The sequence below is a fragment of the Cynocephalus volans genome, chromosome 12, assembly GCF_027409185.1.
Source record: "Cynocephalus volans isolate mCynVol1 chromosome 12, mCynVol1.pri, whole genome shotgun sequence".
Lineage (NCBI taxonomy): Eukaryota > Metazoa > Chordata > Mammalia > Dermoptera > Cynocephalidae > Cynocephalus > Cynocephalus volans.
In genome coordinates, this window is record NC_084471.1 from 103,949,113 (window position 1) to 103,967,560 (window position 18,448).

At 35.4% G+C, this 18,448-nt stretch overlaps 1 protein-coding gene and 1 pseudogene across 1 annotated transcript; both read left to right on the forward strand.

Annotated features, from left to right (window-relative positions):
- Positions 1 to 4,567: 4,567 nt before the first annotated feature.
- On the forward strand, positions 4,568 to 5,504 carry LOC134361179 (olfactory receptor 5D18-like; annotated as a pseudogene).
- A 5,646-nt stretch (positions 5,505 to 11,150) lies between these two features.
- Positions 11,151 to 12,101, forward strand: LOC134391827 (olfactory receptor 5L1-like). Its single transcript, XM_063115746.1, has one exon. It carries the CDS (start codon positions 11,151 to 11,153, stop codon positions 12,099 to 12,101), a length of 951 nt encoding a protein of 316 aa, XP_062971816.1.
- Positions 12,102 to 18,448: the final 6,347 nt, after the last annotated feature.

The following is an 18,448-nucleotide window of genomic DNA, read 5'->3' on the forward strand; positions in this document are numbered from 1 at the left end:
TAGCTTTAAAAAATTGGTGCAGAAACAAGTTTAATGACACCAAATGAAGAAATGAGCCGAATACAGTGCATGCAGCATTCCACAAATGGTCCGTTTTTTTCCTGAAAAAATTACCTGAACACATACGCACAAACTCTCACACAGAAAACTGTTACATAATAAAAGAAACTTAACTATAACAACCAAATTAGTTTGACTCGATTCAAACAAACAGGAAAAAGAAGTTTTCGAGACAATTTAAGCATGGACTGGGTATTAAATAATAATTAAAAATACATTATTTTTGTCAGGTTCAAATTTGGCATTGGTGTTTAATCAAATGTTTATTTTACAAATGTTTGCACTATTTTTATAAGCTATTAGTGAGAGTTGTCTTAGAAAGTGGATTGATAGATAAATGCAATATACTTAAAACATGACCATGTTTACAACCCTACAGGTTTACAATTACATTGATAAAACTTTCCTGATTTTATCACCCCAGGTTATTTTTGCAGACCTAAAATTATATTACATGTCAGTAATTTATCAGTGAAAGCTTTCTACAGAGCACTCTACTACTGCCATTCTCATTCCACTATTGTTCTGAGAAATACAAACTTAGTGGCATAAATACGGCTTTAAAGTATAGGCGCTGATATACCAAAGTAGATTTCCTTCTTTAATTTCTATCATAACTAATGTCATCCTGCAATATAAATGTTATATTTTCTGTGGAGATTTGGAAAGTGCAGAACATCACGACATACTGCAGAGCTGTTGAGATGCATTCAAAAGCCACCATCTATTTGAAAATAAGTTGTATTTGCACTTACCTCTTCCCCAAGCTCAACACTCTTTCCCCACTTATTTGAATAGCTAATTATCTCACTTCACAATGGGCGATGCTCAAATAGCACCTCACTGTGGCTTTGCCTGATGTTCCTACTTAAAATGCCACCTCCAGTGTCATCTTTGGCATCTATCATGACTGGCAAACTATTTCAAATTTATTTGATTTTTAACCCTCCTTTAAATATAAACCTGATGGACAAAGAGACATTCTCTTTCCTGTCCCCATTACCGAAGATAATAACTGCCTCAGAATAGCTTGTCTTAAATATTTTTAATGAAAAATGAGTAAATATATGAATAATTACATATTGTTATTATGTACTCAACTTTCTTTCTCTGGTTCTTGTACCAGAAAGTAATGTTAACAAAATAGAAGCTATTTTAATTCTGATTAATGAATACATAATGTTCAAACAGTTCTTGCTGAATGATGCTTATTAATACAGAAATATTATATATCCTTTGAATAAAGAGTATTAATGTTATTAATTTCTGTATTTCACATATCAATAGCATAACCTTGGATATAGTTGATTGGAAACATGTTTACTTAATGAGCAAATGTGATATATCTTTGGTGAAGCTACTTTTAAAGTTTTATAAAGAAAAATATTTGAGATGTTGATTTGCATTTACAAGTTATTCCACCATGACTTTCTTGATTTTGAAAATTAAATATTTCTATTTTTGTGAGACTAAATAGTTATAGGAAATCCAGTAGATTGAAGATTTGATTTTTGTTTACGTTTCATTGCCTACTTTTAAATTTTAATTGGCAAATTACAATTGTACATACTTACTGTAAATAATCACTTATTAAAACATCCAGACATACTTTGTATTTGTGAACTATCATCACTCTGCTCTTTAATTTTCCATAGTTCTGGTAGATTTGACTCGATTTCCAGCTACCTGGAGAGTCATATTTGTCATTCAAAAAAAAAAAAAAATCATGTTATACTTACTTTGTGCTAGTTACTGATCAAGGAGTTTGGAACATATCAGGGATCAAAACAATGAAAAATACCTGCTTTCCTGAAACTTTCTTTCTAGCAGAGGGAACTAACAATATAAAAAATAATGCATTGGATAAAGATTTTTAAAAATGTTTTAATCATGTTAATTATTTAACCACTAAAGTTGGGTAGTAGGGAAACCCTTGCAATACCATAGTGTGTTCATGGGAGATTTCACCAAAAAGAAGCATTTGGAAAAAAACTTAAAGAATAGAATCCCTGTCAGAGAAGGCAATTCTAGAAAGAACATAAGGAATAGTAATGAGGTCACAATAAGAAACAGTAGGGAAAAAGAGTGATGCATGGACAGAGATTTAACAGGGATTAGATAATTCATCGTTTGAATGTTTACTTTTTAGATACATTTGCCTTAACTCTCAATGAGTCATGATGATGACCTGAGAGCTAGACCTTCACACTTCTTCAATATGGTCAGAGTGTGTGGTATGGAGGAAGAGGGTTATGCCTGGCAAATAATAGCCACTGAACCAATATTTCACAATGATGATTCTTACATTCACATATATTTTTATAACTGAAGGAGGGTGTGGTAGTGATCAGATGGCTGGCGAATGTGACTTTAAAGCATAAATTGTTTTATGTGAAATAACCTTAATGCTGGTATATATATATTTTTTTTCACGGATTCAGGTACTTAACAATTACATCAGATAAAAGTGATTAATGTTAAGTGTTTATTTGTGACCTGAAGAGAATGGGGCAATAGATAGTCTCTACGGTTCATATCTCCAAGGTTGTAACTATAGATTTAAGAACGCACACGTAACTCCCAATGAGGAGAGGCCCTCCATTTTCCATCAGCAAGTTTGTGTTATGATTCTAAAGACAGATTGATATTAATTTCCATCTAGAGAACAAATTGGGAGGAAGGAATCTTACCTTTTAGAGCTGTATTTTGAGAAATATAAGTGAGTGTGTAAGGAACAGAAAGTGCACTTTTTCTAAGAACCCTGTATTAGACAGCCTGCCTTAGCTAAGCTTCTCAATAACAGTCCCGGGAAAACAGGTACCCAAGGTGGGGGAGTGGACAAGCTCTGAGAAGGTTGGGAGTGTGTCTTTTCTTCTGTCTGTTAATTTTTGGAGGAGTAGTCAAAGTAGAATACACGAGTACTTAAGTAAAATGAAATAAACAAGGATTAAATAGACTCTCTATTAAAAATAAATAAATAAAAGAGACCAGCTTTAGTTAAGACTATAAAATAGGAAACAACTGACCCCTGAGACCAGAAATAACAACCAAGTTGGAATAAACAAACATAAAACTACAGGGTAAATTTTAGCAATCATATTTTCCAGACTCAAAGATATAGAATCTTTTACCTGCAATGTAATGACATCATTTGGGACATAAGATCCATTAAAATAAATTTAACATTAGCTTAAAATTTAAAAAAAATGAAATTTGTTCAATTAAGGAAAAAAAATCATACTCACGAGTACAGAAGCAGGTAGGGTGACTGCATATGATCTGACATCTTTACTGACAAACCATCTGGAAACTATTTCTTGGGCTGTGTGATGAGAGATAATCTTGTCAGAAATGACAGAACAAGAGATTCCTGGTATGGTAGAATCTGAGAGGTGTTAGACACCAATTAGCAAAATATAATGATTCTTTGTTTCAGTTTTCTCTGAGATGTTTCCATAGTGCCATACTTCCTCAACTTTTTAATCCTTCTCCTTTACCAGTAACAGGGGCAGAATGAATATTGTAGGTAAGTAGAAGGGAGAGGGAAGATAGAGACCCAGGCAAAGAAAGTTTCTCGGTCGGAGTCTTTACTATATTTAGTTATTCCAGGGTGAGAAAGTTTTCCTAAATTCTGTTCTTGTGAGTTTCATATGGATGCTGCTTTCTAGTATATCTCTGTGGCACAAATCCTGTCATTGGAATACTTCCCGTAGATTTAGAGTGTCTTGTTTGCTCACAAATTGGAAGTATGATTATTAATAAAGAAACAGGATCAGGGTTTGGTGTAGAGGAATAGATGCATGGCTAAGAATCTGAGAGTCCTAATACCAGTCATAGATGTGTAGATTGGTCTTTATCTGCATTTTATTAATCCTCTAACAATGAGGAAGAAACTCGCTCAATGGAGAAGCATATGGAAAAAAATAAATTATGACATGTTTTGATATCATATTCACTGGGTACGTCAGACAAAAAAGATGCTACGAAGTATTATTTGAAATTAATGATAGAGGAACATATGTTCAGTTTTACAGCTGTTGATATTTAATGTCACTGTGAAAACACACGTTGTAAAAATCAATTTATTTAGAAATTTCTGATTTTTATAATTACAGGGCTGATGTAATCAGTCATCATATTATCATAGGGAAATATTTTATGAAATTATAAAATTTAAGGAAAGGTAAAATTACTATATGAAGACTTGATTTAAAATGACCTTAAATGTTTTGACCTCATATTACCATATTTGTAAATATTAAAAAGTATATGAGAACATTTAATTCAGTGATTGTATTTTTTTTCCTTAGGAAGTTTACCTGTGGGTAGAATGCTCTAAAATGTTAGACATTTAGTATATCTTGGATAATAAACATATAAATTATGAATGACATTGGGCTTCATATTCCAGGCTTGGTGAGGGTGGTCAACCAAGCTTCCTATTTCCATAGTTTCCTTAATATTTTTGTTTTCAGGACTAACTCTTAGATTTGGACAAACAGAAACCATGTTGTTGTCAGAGGGAAATAAAAGTGGAGCCACATTTATGCTCTTGGGCTTCTCAGATTCCCCGCAACTCCAAGTCCCTCTCTTCTTGATTTTTCTGGTCATCTACAGTGTCTCTGTTGTAGGAAATCTTGGGGTGATCATAATCATCAAAACTAACCCCAAACTGCACACTCCCATGTACTTTTTCCTCAGCCACCTCTCGTTTGTGGATTTCTGCTATTCCTCTACTTTTGCCCCTAAGACTCTGGTGAACCTAGTGGTAAAAGACAGAACCATCTCATTTTCAGGATGTGCAGTACAATTCTTTTTCATTTGTGCCTTTGTGGTGGCTGAATCTTTGTTGTTAGCTGTGATGGCATATGACCATTTTGTGGCCATTTGTAACCCTCTGCTCTACACAGTTGCCATGTCCCAGGAACTCTGTGCCATGCTGGTGGTGGGATCCTATGCGTGGGGAGTGGCATGTTCTTTGACACTCACGTGCTATGTTTTGAAATTATCTTTTCATGGCTTCAACACAACACTTTTTCTGCGAGTCCTCCTCATTGCTGTCCCTCTCTTGCTCTGACACTTTTATCAATCAGCTGCTTCTTTTCATTTTTGCCACCTTTAATGAGATAAGCACACTGCTCATCATCCTCATGTCTTATGTGTCCATTGTTGTCACCGTCCTCAAGATACGCTCGGCCAGTGGGCGCCGCAAAGCCTTCTCCACCTGTGCCTCCCACCTGACCACCATCACCATCTTCCACGGGACCGTCCTCTTCCTCTACTGTGTGCCCAACTCCAAAAACTCCAGACACACAGTCAAAGTGGCCTCTGTGTTTCACACAGTGGTGATTCCCATGTTGAATCCCCTGATCTGCAGTCTGAGAAATAAGGATGTCAAAGACACAGTCAGCAAGATAATGGACACTAAAGTTTTTACTTATTGAGCATCTTTCAGTGGACTTTGTGCCCAACATATAAATAAAGTGTGTCAATAAAGGTTGATTTTAAATATATCTTTCAAGTTAAGAGTTAATATCGTTCAAAGAAACAAAAATGGATCTTGGTTTTGGGAGAATAAATTTGTCTCTTGCTTGCTGGAAAAGACTAGCAATGTCTCATCTTTTATATTGTGTCTATGAAATTGGGACATCAAGAGTTAGCCAATAATCGTAAGTGAAGGTTAAAAGTTAATATCTTATCATGTTCTACACATTCTATAGAACTCAATAAACAGTAATTTCATCCCCTTTCTTAGAAGACACCTATGTTAGACTAGGCTCTTACTAAACATATGTGTCTATTTATCATGAAGATACAAACAGAAGTTAAGATAAGACCTAGTCCTTGCCTTTAAGAATGCAAAATCGACTGTTGATAATGCGCAATAAAGTAAGTGGCCATTGAGTAAGGCAGAAAATAACACGTACCGTGGAGAGTAGGAGAGAAGGTAAAGTTCAAATCCTTTAATGGATTTCAGACGGATATCTTCATAAAATAGGTTTTGTTTGAAGTTGGCCTTTTATTTATTTATATTTTTTACTTTATGTTATATTTATTTATTTATTTATTTTACCTCCCAATATACATCATAGTTGATTTTCATGCCCCTTTACCCATTCCTCTCCCCCCCCTCCCACATCATGTCTGTTCACTTGACAAATAGTTAAAGGAATTTTTGTGGTTATTCTGTCTCCCCCCCCCCCTTGTTTTATGTGTGTGTTTATTTATTTATTTATTTTTAGCTCTCACAAATAAGTGAGAACATGTGGTATTTCTCTTTCTGTCTGACTCATTTCACTGTTAAAAGGGAATGGGCAGAGTGTTAGGGGATGCATTTTATTCGGAAAATAGTTTTATTTAAGAGAAAACAACATGAATAAAATCAAGGAGATAAGAACATAATACCGAGTCAAAGATTCAACAACTATTTTATTGAGCTAATACGATGTTGTATGTGTGTCTTATTTGTATTATATACAAAGTGCAGATTAGTTGGCATAAGTGGAAATTTGAATAACATGTGGACTATATTTTGAATTTGTTTTTAAAGCAGCTCCAGTGTGACAGTGAGATAAACTGTGGTAGACTCCACCAGAGGCTTAGGAATGATAGATTCGATCTTACAAAATCTTAGATTCAAAACTGGGGATTAAGAGTGCCTGGCCAATGTTTATTTTGTACTGTTATACTGCCTACAAAGACATCAGTAACATTATCAATCTTTATGGATATTTTTTTCCGAGTGTGGACATAATCTTTGAATCCTTCTAAAAAGAATTCTCACCCATCATAAGAAAAAGAAAAGTTTGAGTTTGTCTTAAGTGTTGAAAGCTAATTGCCTACATAAATGTACTGAAAATTAAATAAAAACCAGGCAATCATTACCATCACAACCTATTGACATGGTAAATTAAAAATGATGTTCTTTTGTCTACTCAATATGTCTGGATAAAATTCCAAACAAATCATCAGTATGGTAGAAAAAATGATTTTTGAAGTGTTTTGGTATGGGAAAAAAAATAACCTGGAGAACAATTTTATATAGGTTTAATAAAGTTATTTGAAGTGTTTCTATTATTTTGAATTTATGATCACTAATGAACTAATATTCATTGAGTTTATACATATTATTTGATAAGGAATCAATTAAATAATAATTTGGAAAGGGAAGAAATGTAACAGTGCTTTCTATACAAGATTTTGATTAAGAAACATTTTTTCTCTTGGTTTCCATTTCTCTGAGTTCTCATAAATTTACCTTTATGAATGCCTAGTACTCCAATTTTCTTTGACATTAGAATATTATATTCATCTCAAAAAAATTTTAAATTTCACACTATCTTGGTATCTTGAAAAGCTGCCATGCGAACAAGCACAAACAAGCATATTTGATAAAAAGAAAAAATAGCTCACATTCCATCAAATGAGATGCCATCTAGCAAGCTACCAGACTGGAGTGTCAAGCCCTCTTCTTAGACTCTCACCTGTCAGCTGATGCCACGAACATGAGCAAGCCAAGGTCAGCAATGCTAGGAGCAGATCAGCGGAACTACCTAGCTGGCCTGTGTAATAGCATTTCAAGCAATAAGGGTTGTTTCTAATCAATAGGTTTTAAGTATTTTTTTTTTTTATGGTCACTCACTTTCTCTAATTCTGGGAAGACTCCCACAAAGACTTTCACAAGTTTTATCATGTACTAACTAAAAATATCTGTTATTCAACCACTTAGAATCAAATTGTTTAAAACCATGCAATTCAAAAGTTCAGAAATTTAACATAGTGTTGATTTTATTAAACCTTGCTAATGTAATATTTTATTAATATGGTGTTATTTTATGTGGTTTAAATGCATTTCATTCCAAGCTTTCAGCTTCATATTTGTATTATTAAATTTATGGATAATGACCACGATATTCATTCCAAGGAGATTTTTAAAATTTAAATCAACTTTTAAAAATACCCCCCCATCTTTTTAAGTCTAAGGTAAATAGACAAGAAAAGAAGCTTTGTTGCTAGTGAGAGGCCTGAATGAAACAGGAAATCATCACCAGTGATGTTCTTCATAGATGCTCTCCTGTCTTTTCTATCATGAGACTCTCTCCTTCAAGAAGAACGCATTTTGTGACAGTAGTTTGGCGTTCACTAAGAACAAAAATGAGTAGGTATTAAACAAGTATTTACAACAACCTGCTATATATTTGAGTATGTATAGTATACAATATATACTCATGTGCAAATATATACACAAACACATACATGTACTTATATACACATCATGCTGCATAGACAATATGTACTGGTTATATTCTCTAGAATAGATGTCTAATGCACTTCTTTTCTATGAAAATAGATTTGTGGTGCATCATGAACTCTAGATGTAACTGTGTAAGATTTTTCTAATACGTACCATGTTGGATGGCCACCCCCTCCTGCTTATATCCCATAATGATCAATAACTGTTTGAGTCCCAAGACAGGGTCGTTTTCTTGATATCTTGTTGATATCCCACAGAGATCAATGATTGTGCAGGGAACCTTGCAGAACATGGGCCCCAGGGATACACAAATGCAAACATAAAACCTGTAACAGTTTTCCAACACAACATCTTCAGAAACAGGGGAAGCAACGACTATCCCACAGGTTGGTGGTTTGGCTGCACTTTGTGGTGTATTTTTTGTTTGTTTTTGGATGGACATCAATAATATTCTCTGGGAGCTGAAAACTTGATTTTTCATACTCATGGATGTAATTCATCACAGTCATATGCAGAAGAAGGAATTGTAAAGAGCCGTAGTAATAGAGATTTAATTTTTTTTCCAATAAATTAGAGAATAGTTTAAGAACTGCCATGCTTTGAGCACTCATTTATGAAAATATCCTGTAGCTGCTGTTATTGTGAGAGGAAGAACAGTGTGAACAAATCGGGATGAAGGCTTGTTCTCTCCTTTTCTCTTCTTCATCTCTCACACTAACCCCCCCCATGTAACCTAGCAAAGATCTCATGGAGATTCTCCTGACAGTCACCCTGATACTGAGGGTGGCAGTTAAAGGCCCATGGGACTGTTCATGGAGGGACATGGACATGTGAGCCACCTGTGAAGGAGAAAGGAGAGAAATTCCTGTGGCTTTGTGCGCGCACTCCGAAATGTCTCCTGATGGCAGGTTTCTCTACTACGGCACTACTTGGTCCAGACAGTGTTTTCTTATGTTTGTTGCAGGTGGAGGTGGGGTCAGCTTGGGACTGTCATGTGCACTGGACGGTGTTTAGCAGCATCCCCACTGCATGTGAGCGGCACCCCCTCCCAGTTGTGACAACCAAAACATGCCTCCAGACGTTAACAATATCCCGTTGAGATCAAGGCCCCTCCTGGTAAAGAAGCTCTGCTCTGAGCAATTAACAGCCTGATTTTTCATCTTTAGAGTTGAAAACATGAAAGGATTTTCAAAATTATACACTACTTTGAATTCCAGGGAGGACAAATAACTCACTTTTCCTGGCCAGTTGAAGAGAGAAACCTTGTCATCAGAATGATCATTTCTTTTCAAAACAGGAATTAGTAATGTTCATATCCTGTACATATTTCAAATTAGTTGAAAAAATGGAAAATTATCTGGCTGTGTTGGTCTCTAACCCATATTCTCTTTCTTCCAGAAATATCCATTTCATGCCTCTGCAGTCATGTATATATCTGCCAAGGATCAGGGAGAGAATAAAAGAGAGGCTTCTTACGATCTCTTTGCACTTGTGATGTGTCAAAGGCCTTGAAAGTACGTGTCTCTCATTAAAAAAAAATTCCACACTCCTCCCCCAACTCACCCCATAATATTTATGTTACCTGAGAATTCAAGCAAGTTTATAGATTTCTTTTCTGAAGCATAACATGAATAAAAACATTTTATGTTTTCAGATGTGAGAATTAAACATACAATGTAACTTATATAAATATGCGTAATGTTCCATCTGTACAATCTCGCTTACTGGTATTTAACTTTGCATTTTATCATAGAAATTTTTCATGTCCTTAAAAATTCCTTAAAAGAATTGTTTTAATCTCTGAGTATTTTTCTATTACATATGTACCATAATTTGGACCATTCCCCTCTTATTAGATGCTATTTCTAAGTTCTAATATTATCAATGATCCTGCAAAGCCGCAGTGGGAAATTTTAAAAATAATTTCAATGTACATTATTATTCACTTCTTCAAATACCTTCAAAGCATTAAATTCACTTACCAAATAGAGTTTTCTAAGGCCAAAGAATCAAAGATACAGGAAGGTGTTCGCAAAAGTAACAATTTCTTGAATCTTGGCCGATATTGACGATCATCATTAACAAGATAACTAAGTTATTTTCATAGAACAAGGCTAACTTCGACTATAAAACTACTTTCTCCATGTAAAATGTGTATATTAAATATATACACTTGTTGGTCAATAAACTACAATAAGCATGTCTTTCACCACTTAAGTGTTAAACTCACAGAAGAGTACTATATAGTTTAAGAATTATTTCTTTTTTTTTTTTTTTTTTTTTTTTCTTTTTCGTGACCAGCACTCAGCCAGTGAGTGTACCGGCCATTCCTATATAGGATCCAAACCCGCGGCCGCTGGGAGCGTCGCCGCGCTCCCAGCGCAGCACCCTCCCGAGTGCGCCACAGGCTCGGCCCAAGAATTATTTCTGATGATCCAAATAAATGGAGTATCGGTTAAAAAGTCTTCCAGGGGAAAAAAAAGTTTAGATTTGATAAAGCAATATGGCTAATGAAATAATGCTTTGACCTCTTTCCAGTGATTCAGTACCAAGTTCTCAATTGTGAAAGACAAATTAAAAAATATATATAAGTTCTTATAAATGTTAACGATTATGTATGATCCTTGAATTAAACTGTGAGCTTTATGCATCTCTAATTATACAATATCTGAACTTTTCATAAATTTTGAAATAGAAGACCTAATCATGGCTGATAAATAATGATCTTGTTTCTTCTAATGTCTTTTTACAGAAGAGATCCACAACTAAATTTTAGGTCATGTAAAGGAGAATAACTTATTTGATTTTTTCCTCCAACACCAAATAAAGTGGAGACATGGGTGAGGAGAACTGCAGCGCTGTGACAGAGTTCATTCTCCTTGGATTATCTGATGACCCTGAGCTGAGAGTCTTCCTCTTCCTGCTGTTCCTTCTCATCTACGGAGTCACGGTTTTGGCCAACCTGGGCATGGTTGCACTGATTCGAGTCAGCTCTCGACTCCACACCCCCATGTACTTTTTTCTCAGCCACTTGTCCTTTGTGGATTTTTGCTACTCCTCAACCATTGTGCCAAAGATGCTGGCTAATATCATAAACAAGGACAAAGCCATCTCCTTCCTGGGGTGCATGGTGCAATTCTACTTGTTTTGCACATGTGTGGTCTCTGAGTCCTTCCTGCTGGCTGTGATGGCCTATGACCGCTTTGTGGCCATCTGTAACCCACTGCTGTACATGGTCACCATGTCCCAAAAGCTCTGTGTGGAGCTAGTGTCTGGCTGCTACCTCTGTGGATCGGTGTGTTCTCTGATTCACTTGTGCTTGGCTCTTGAGATCCCATCCTATAGATCAAATGTGATTAACCATTTCTTCTGTGATCTACCCCCTCTCTTAAGTCTCGCTTGCTCTGATGTCGCTATGAATGAGGTGCTGCTTTTCACTGTGGCCACACTCAATGAGACCATGAACACTGTGATCATCCTCAGCTCCTACTTGTTTATTCTTGTCACCATCCTGAGGATGCGCTCGGCAGAGGGAAGGAGCAAAGCTTTTTCCACCTGTGCCTCCCACCTCACGGCCATCCTTGTCTTCCATGGGACAATCCTTTTCATTTATTGCCGACCCAGTTCAGGCAATGTTGGGGATGCTGACAAAGTGGCCACAGTGCTCTACACTGTAGTGATTCCCATGCTGAACCCCCTGATCTATAGCCTGAGGAACCAGGATGTGAAAGAAGCTTTTAGAAAAGTAATGAGAACCAAATTACTTTCTGAGGATCTATTTTTTTAGGTGGACTCGGGGTTGCAAAAGGGGCCTTTAAAGGGGGTTGCTTTTGGAAGAATGTGTATGAAATATCAAATACAGAAATATTCTTGGAGCCAGGGAATTATGTATATTTTTTTTGCTGCCCAAGTGACTATATATGAAATTATATGTTATACCCATTATTCAATAGTTTAAATGCAAATTCCATCTTTGCTGCTCTTCTCCATGCTTCCATCATTCTGTTGCATTGTGGAATGGTGGAATTAGACTCCATTTCTTGGTTTGAGATAAGACCAATATATTTCCATAGAGACATCTCTTTTCATCATCTTTAATGCATGTAACCATTTTTTATTAAATTGAATTTATTTTTCATACATGGGTAAATGTATACTTATCTCACAGTCTATGCTTTTCCTTGAAAATTTAGAATGAGTTTCCTATATACTCATGTGTATTTCTGGGTATCATTTTTAAGTCATTTTCAGGTATTTTCTTTTTTATTACTTTTCCTATAAAAAGGTTATTATTTTGAAATTTTTAAAAACTTTCTCACATGTAAAATACAGATAATATCGCTCCATTTTTTCAAAAAAAGTCATGAAAATTAAATAATGCATTTTAAATTCTTAGCGCTGTATTTGGTATATAACTAATAAATAAATTAACTGATGTTATTATCCTTGTTGTTTTTACTTTTACTTTTGCTTTCTATTTGACCTTAATTCTTTATTATGTGTCTGATACCCTACCCTTTTAAAGTTTTCTTGTCTTTGTTAATGTTTTCATTTTTTTTTTTTTCTGTACTGGAAAATATTTTCAGAATTCACTACATTTTTAAAAAATATATTGTACTTTAAACACATTGTATTAGTTTCCTATGGCTTCTGAAAATATTACCACAGAGTCGGTCTGTAAAACTTTCCTCTCTCACAGTTCTGGAGACCAGAAATCTTAAACCAGCATCACTGCACTGAAATCAAGGTGTGGATACCTTCAGGGGTTCTAGAGGAGAATTTACTTCTAGCCTCTTCCAGATTTTGGTGTCTGCAGGCATTCCTTGACCTGTGGACATATTACTTCAGTCTTCAAGGCTAGGATCTTTAAACTTCTCTCTGCTCCATCTCCATCACTTCGTGTGTGTGTGTGTGTGTGTGTGTGTGTGTGTGTGTGTGTGTGTGTGTGTGTGTGTGTGAGAAATAACCTTCTTCCTCTCTCTTACAAGGACATTTGTTGTGGTGTTTAAAGCTATTCATGTAATCCAGGATAGTCTCCCTGTTCCAAGATCCTTAACTTAATCACATCTTCAAACAACCTTTTCCCAAATAAGGCAGCATTTACAGGGTCCAGATAAAATAGCCTGATATTTTTGAGGTTCCATTTTTATGTTTAAAACACCCATCTTCTAGAGGCCAAATCATAATTTTACTTTTTTTATGTTTTTACAATAACACTTCAAGTGTTTTCTCACTCTCTTAAGATTTCATTGGTTATTTGTTATTGCTTTTATTATTAAGAGTCATTTACTTAAATGCAGTGAAGACTCAATTCAATTGGGAAAAGCACTTGGTGTGAGATTAAACACCTGTGTCCAGGTTCTGACTATAATGACTAACCTTGAGTAAGACACTTAAACTCATTTAACTTCAGTTTTCTAAAATATAAATGAGAGGAGCTGCCAGCCTTAGAGCGTTATTGTTGGCCTTAAACATAATAAAAAGCTGTAAGAACCTGGCCCATAAAACACACTCTCATTAATGATTCCTAAAAAGACATCCTTAAGGTCAAGTGTCACTTTCTAACCATTAAAAAATAAAAAGATTCTAGTATCTCTGGCATAGACAGGTACTCATTCTTTCTTTTTTTTTCAATTTTATCAATATATAATTGACAATTAAAAATTGTATGCATCTAAGGTATCCAACTGGATGATTGGATGTATGTATACAATGTAAAATAATCATCACTATTAGGAGAATTAACACACCCATCACCTCATGTAGTTACTATTTAGGTAGCTCACTCCCTCCATCTTTTTTTTCCCGTTTCCTTTCCTTTCCCTTCCCTTCCCTTCCCTTCCCTTCCCTTCCCTTCCCTTCCCTTCCCTTCCCTTCCCTTCCCTCCCCTCCCCTCCCCTCCCCTCCCCTCCCCCCCTCCCCTCCCCTCCCTCCCTCCCTCCCTCCCTCCCTCCCTCCCTCCCTCCCTCCCTCCTTCCTTCCTTCCTTCCTTCCTTGTTATAAAGCCAATTACTATCTAACCTGCCCTCCCAGCAAATTTCAGTATACAATACAGTATTGTTAACTATAGTCACAGTGTTATGCATGAATAATTACTGGCTAAAAGAATGAAGTTGTGTTGTCTTTATGGTGCAAATAATGGCTCTGCACTGATTTTCAGAAGTTTTAAATGGTTTCAAATTTTGCTTGTCACCTGTGAGACTTTGGACTGCAAGGTGCATGTAAAAGAAAAATCTTTTTCCTTTGCTCTTCTGAAAACAAAGGGGTTTTTCAACCTTGGCATTACTGACATTTTGGACCAGTCAATTTTGTGCTGTGGGCTCTGTCCTATGCATTATAGGATTTTTAGCAGCATCCCTGGTTTCGACCTATCAGATGCCAGTATTTCCCACCCTCACTTTTTTGACATGCAAAAATGTCTCCTGGCATTGCCAAATTTCCTCTGGAGAGCAAAATCCCCCTAGTTGGAACCTCTGGACTAGAGTGCATCAAAATACTATAGCTCTAAAAACCTTCAATATTGAAATTTCCTGTGTTTAAGAAGTACTTTTTGGTCCCCAGCTCATCTCATTTCAGCCAGTTAATAGTTTGATCTCTATCCAAAATCTGCTATGCCGCTTTAAAGGACCTTGGATGTCAGAGTTTCAGGGACACACAGTTACTCTCACTTTTGTGTAGATAATAGCGATCTCCATATCATAGTAACACAGAGGCATCATTTTCATATCTAAAGACTGATTTTTGCACTTTGTTAGCCAAAAATACTCTGCTTTATATTCAACTTCACACACATAAAAATTAAATATGAGGTTTCTCTTTCTTACCAATAGTACTTTATAGGTATCTCCCTCACTTACCAATGGAAATAATCAAGAGATACTAAATTCTCCTCAACCGTGTTTGAAAAGCAACCACAAAAGAAGTCTCTCTTTCATTTCCTTCCTTACTTACAACCCTTTACTTACAGAGTATGGAGGTCGACATGAATTACTCATTCTCTTATTAATATCATCTAAGATTTCCTGTAGGGACCCAACCTATCTTATTCTTGGTTATATCTGTCTTTGTACCCAACATAGTTTCAAGAAGCATTCATGGCCAATCATCAAGAGACCTCATGACTAGTTTCTGCGTAGGCACTAGTGAGCTAGTGAGTCAACTGTGGGATTTTTCTGGAATTATTGGAAAAGAAAAGCTTCATCCTGCTGAGGCTCATCCTCTGGGCAGATAGAAGCTTAAAACTGCTCATAGCTTTCTTCACCAAGAAGAGAGATTCTGGCAGATTTAAGTCATCCAAGAGGAAGTCATAGTAGAGCTGGAAAAAGACAGATAGTTGGTGGAAAATTTTTTGAATACTCGGATCCTCTCTACATTGACATATGTCTGGATTTTTAAGTTGCATCATCAATAAATTTCCACCTTCATTTGTACTTTAAAAAGGTATTCTGCCACATCCAACCAAAAGATAACTAATACACTTACTTATCAATACCTTGAATTATATATATATATGTGTGTGTGTGTGTGTGTGTGTGTGTGTGTGTGTGTGTGAGTGTGTGTGTGTGTATGTATATATATTTTTTCAACCTTACTTATCTTTCTTCATCAAAACACATTCTCCCTAAACCTCATTTTCAAGTATCCAAACATGCTTTGAACTTTCCAGTTTCCATGTAATAGCATATATTGTGTTCCCTATTGTCTCTCATTCACTGTTTTGCACTTGACAAAGTTCATAACGCCCAGTTCAAGTTATTCTCCTCTTCTCTGTTTTATCTTAGAACAATCCCTGGAAGAAGATATTTGGTGAGGAAATAATTTGCTGAATGAAGATTTTCTGATATATTCTGGTCTTGGGTGGACAGAATTTGATTTGAGTACAGATGCAAATATATCATTGCATACCAGAATTCTTAAATTCATTTGTAACTAGTTTTCCTTTGACATGTTGTCTTTCAAGATCTTTCACTCTTCATTCACTAGGTAGATATGTTTTTGTTTCATTCCAGTTTATTACACTATCACTTTGCATTTAATATTCCCATAGTTGTTAGATAAATTGATTGCAGCTTCTTAAATTATATAACAAATATTATACTCAACTTTATGCTCAATAAACTACCATTTTAAATGCCAAAATATATTTCTTTGAGGCATTCTCTAGACATAGAAAATCACATTACACCATTTCATTCTGTGTTTAATCAAATCCTGAGTGGAACTGTTTAATTGCTCATACATCTTTTCCCACTGGGAATTTGGATATGAGAGATTAGTTTCCTGGGACTTAATGTGAGATCAAAAAGCTGATCTCAAAAGCCTCAAAGCAGAATTTAAAAGGTATTGCTTGTCCTAAGGAACCACAGCCCACCTAAGGGAGAAACACATGTCTTCTATGAACAGAGAAAGCCTGATCCAAATTATGGTAAATGTTGCAATAATTTGTTTTTAAATTTTTTAAGTATCAAACTTGATTGTTCCAGTGAAAAATGAGCTGGGGCACACAACAGTTAAGTAGAAATGCAAATAAAAGATAGGTAGTGACTGGTAAGTTTTTTAAACATAATCATAGGTTATTACAGCTGGATGGAATTTTAAATGCTCACCATTTTATAATCACTTATTTTACACATAAGAAACTAATGTTCTGAGAGTAAAAGTGCCTAGGATAATAGGTTGAAGTCCTCAAGGTGTTTCCAACAAAAGTCACAGCAACAACAAAGTACATTCAGCATATGCTGTTCTTAAGACATCCCTTAGATTTATTGGACTTTGATTAGGAATCTAAATGGAAACACACATATACACATCTTGATAAGGAATCTAACTGGAAACACACATATACACATCTCTCTTGATATATTATTTCTTTTTAAGAGTTGAGCAGACTTTTATATCAATTAATGCTGACTCAGTTTTAATACAATATTATTTATTCTATCTTATGATAATGGATTGATAGAAACAGTTATCAATACACAAGTAACAGGATAGGGTTGGGGTTAAGGGGTTGGCTTTAAGGGAAAAACAGTTTTAAAAAGAACTAGAGTTCAATATGGAGAACTTATTGCAATAATTTTTTAAACTAATAATTTTCAGTAATAACTTGCTGAATTCTTTTAGAAACCTCCATTCCCATATGCCAATTGCATTAAAGAGCAAGTCATTAGGCTCATTTTCTGAGTCTTCTTAATCTTTAGTTTCCTATGCCCTGGCCATTATTCCATTTGGCTTTCATATTTCATTTTGCATCCTTCAAATGTCTTTTGATCTTGAAGCATGCAACAATCTTGAAAGATTATTACAAGTAATACTCTCTATATAAATTGATTTCATTGTCACTTTCACTTTTGTAATAAGGGTTTTTGGAAGAAAAATATCTTCAGCAAAGAGGTAGTTTTTCTCCAGTGGCACAGACACCAAGCTTATTTAAGCATTGTCCCTAAAGATGAGTCTCTTTCTTTGATGCCTAGATTTAATGGTCATTCATCATAACTATAAAAATGGAGGATGACAAACACAAAGCATTACTTCCATCCAACCTTCACTTCCTAAGCACTGGTATATGATGTAATGCATAGATAAAGATATAACTGTGTCTTTTCCTGGCCTTCGCAGCAGTAGCCACTGCTCTGCTCCTTGGTCTGTTCATTCATGTCCACCACATGTATAAACAGAAACAGATGGGTCGTTACTTCTTCAGAGTTGATATTTTCTAAGCAGGAAAACCAAAGGAGGGAAGAGCAGGAGGTTAAGCTTTTGGTAATATTGTTACACCAGTTTCTGGGATGGAGATATGAGATAAATATGCAAGCATATGTCAAATATGCAAATATTGAAATGCCGAGCTTAGGGGAGACAAAGAATCATTTAAGGGTTTAAGCAAAAAGGCAACCTAGTAAAACATATTTTGCACTGATAACTCTACTGTGGCATATGTGTGGCTTTTGTAGCGTTTTTGGAAGTAGGGTGGGAGAGACCAGATGGAAAGGGGGGAATTAAGAAGTTCAAATTAAGAAAAGAAGGGTCGAGTTAAGCAATGGAATGTTGGTGATATTAAACTAGTAAGCTGGAATATTTTCTATATTTTTAAAATTGAGTCAGTGGTTCTTGATTGGTTTTTAGCTAAGCAAA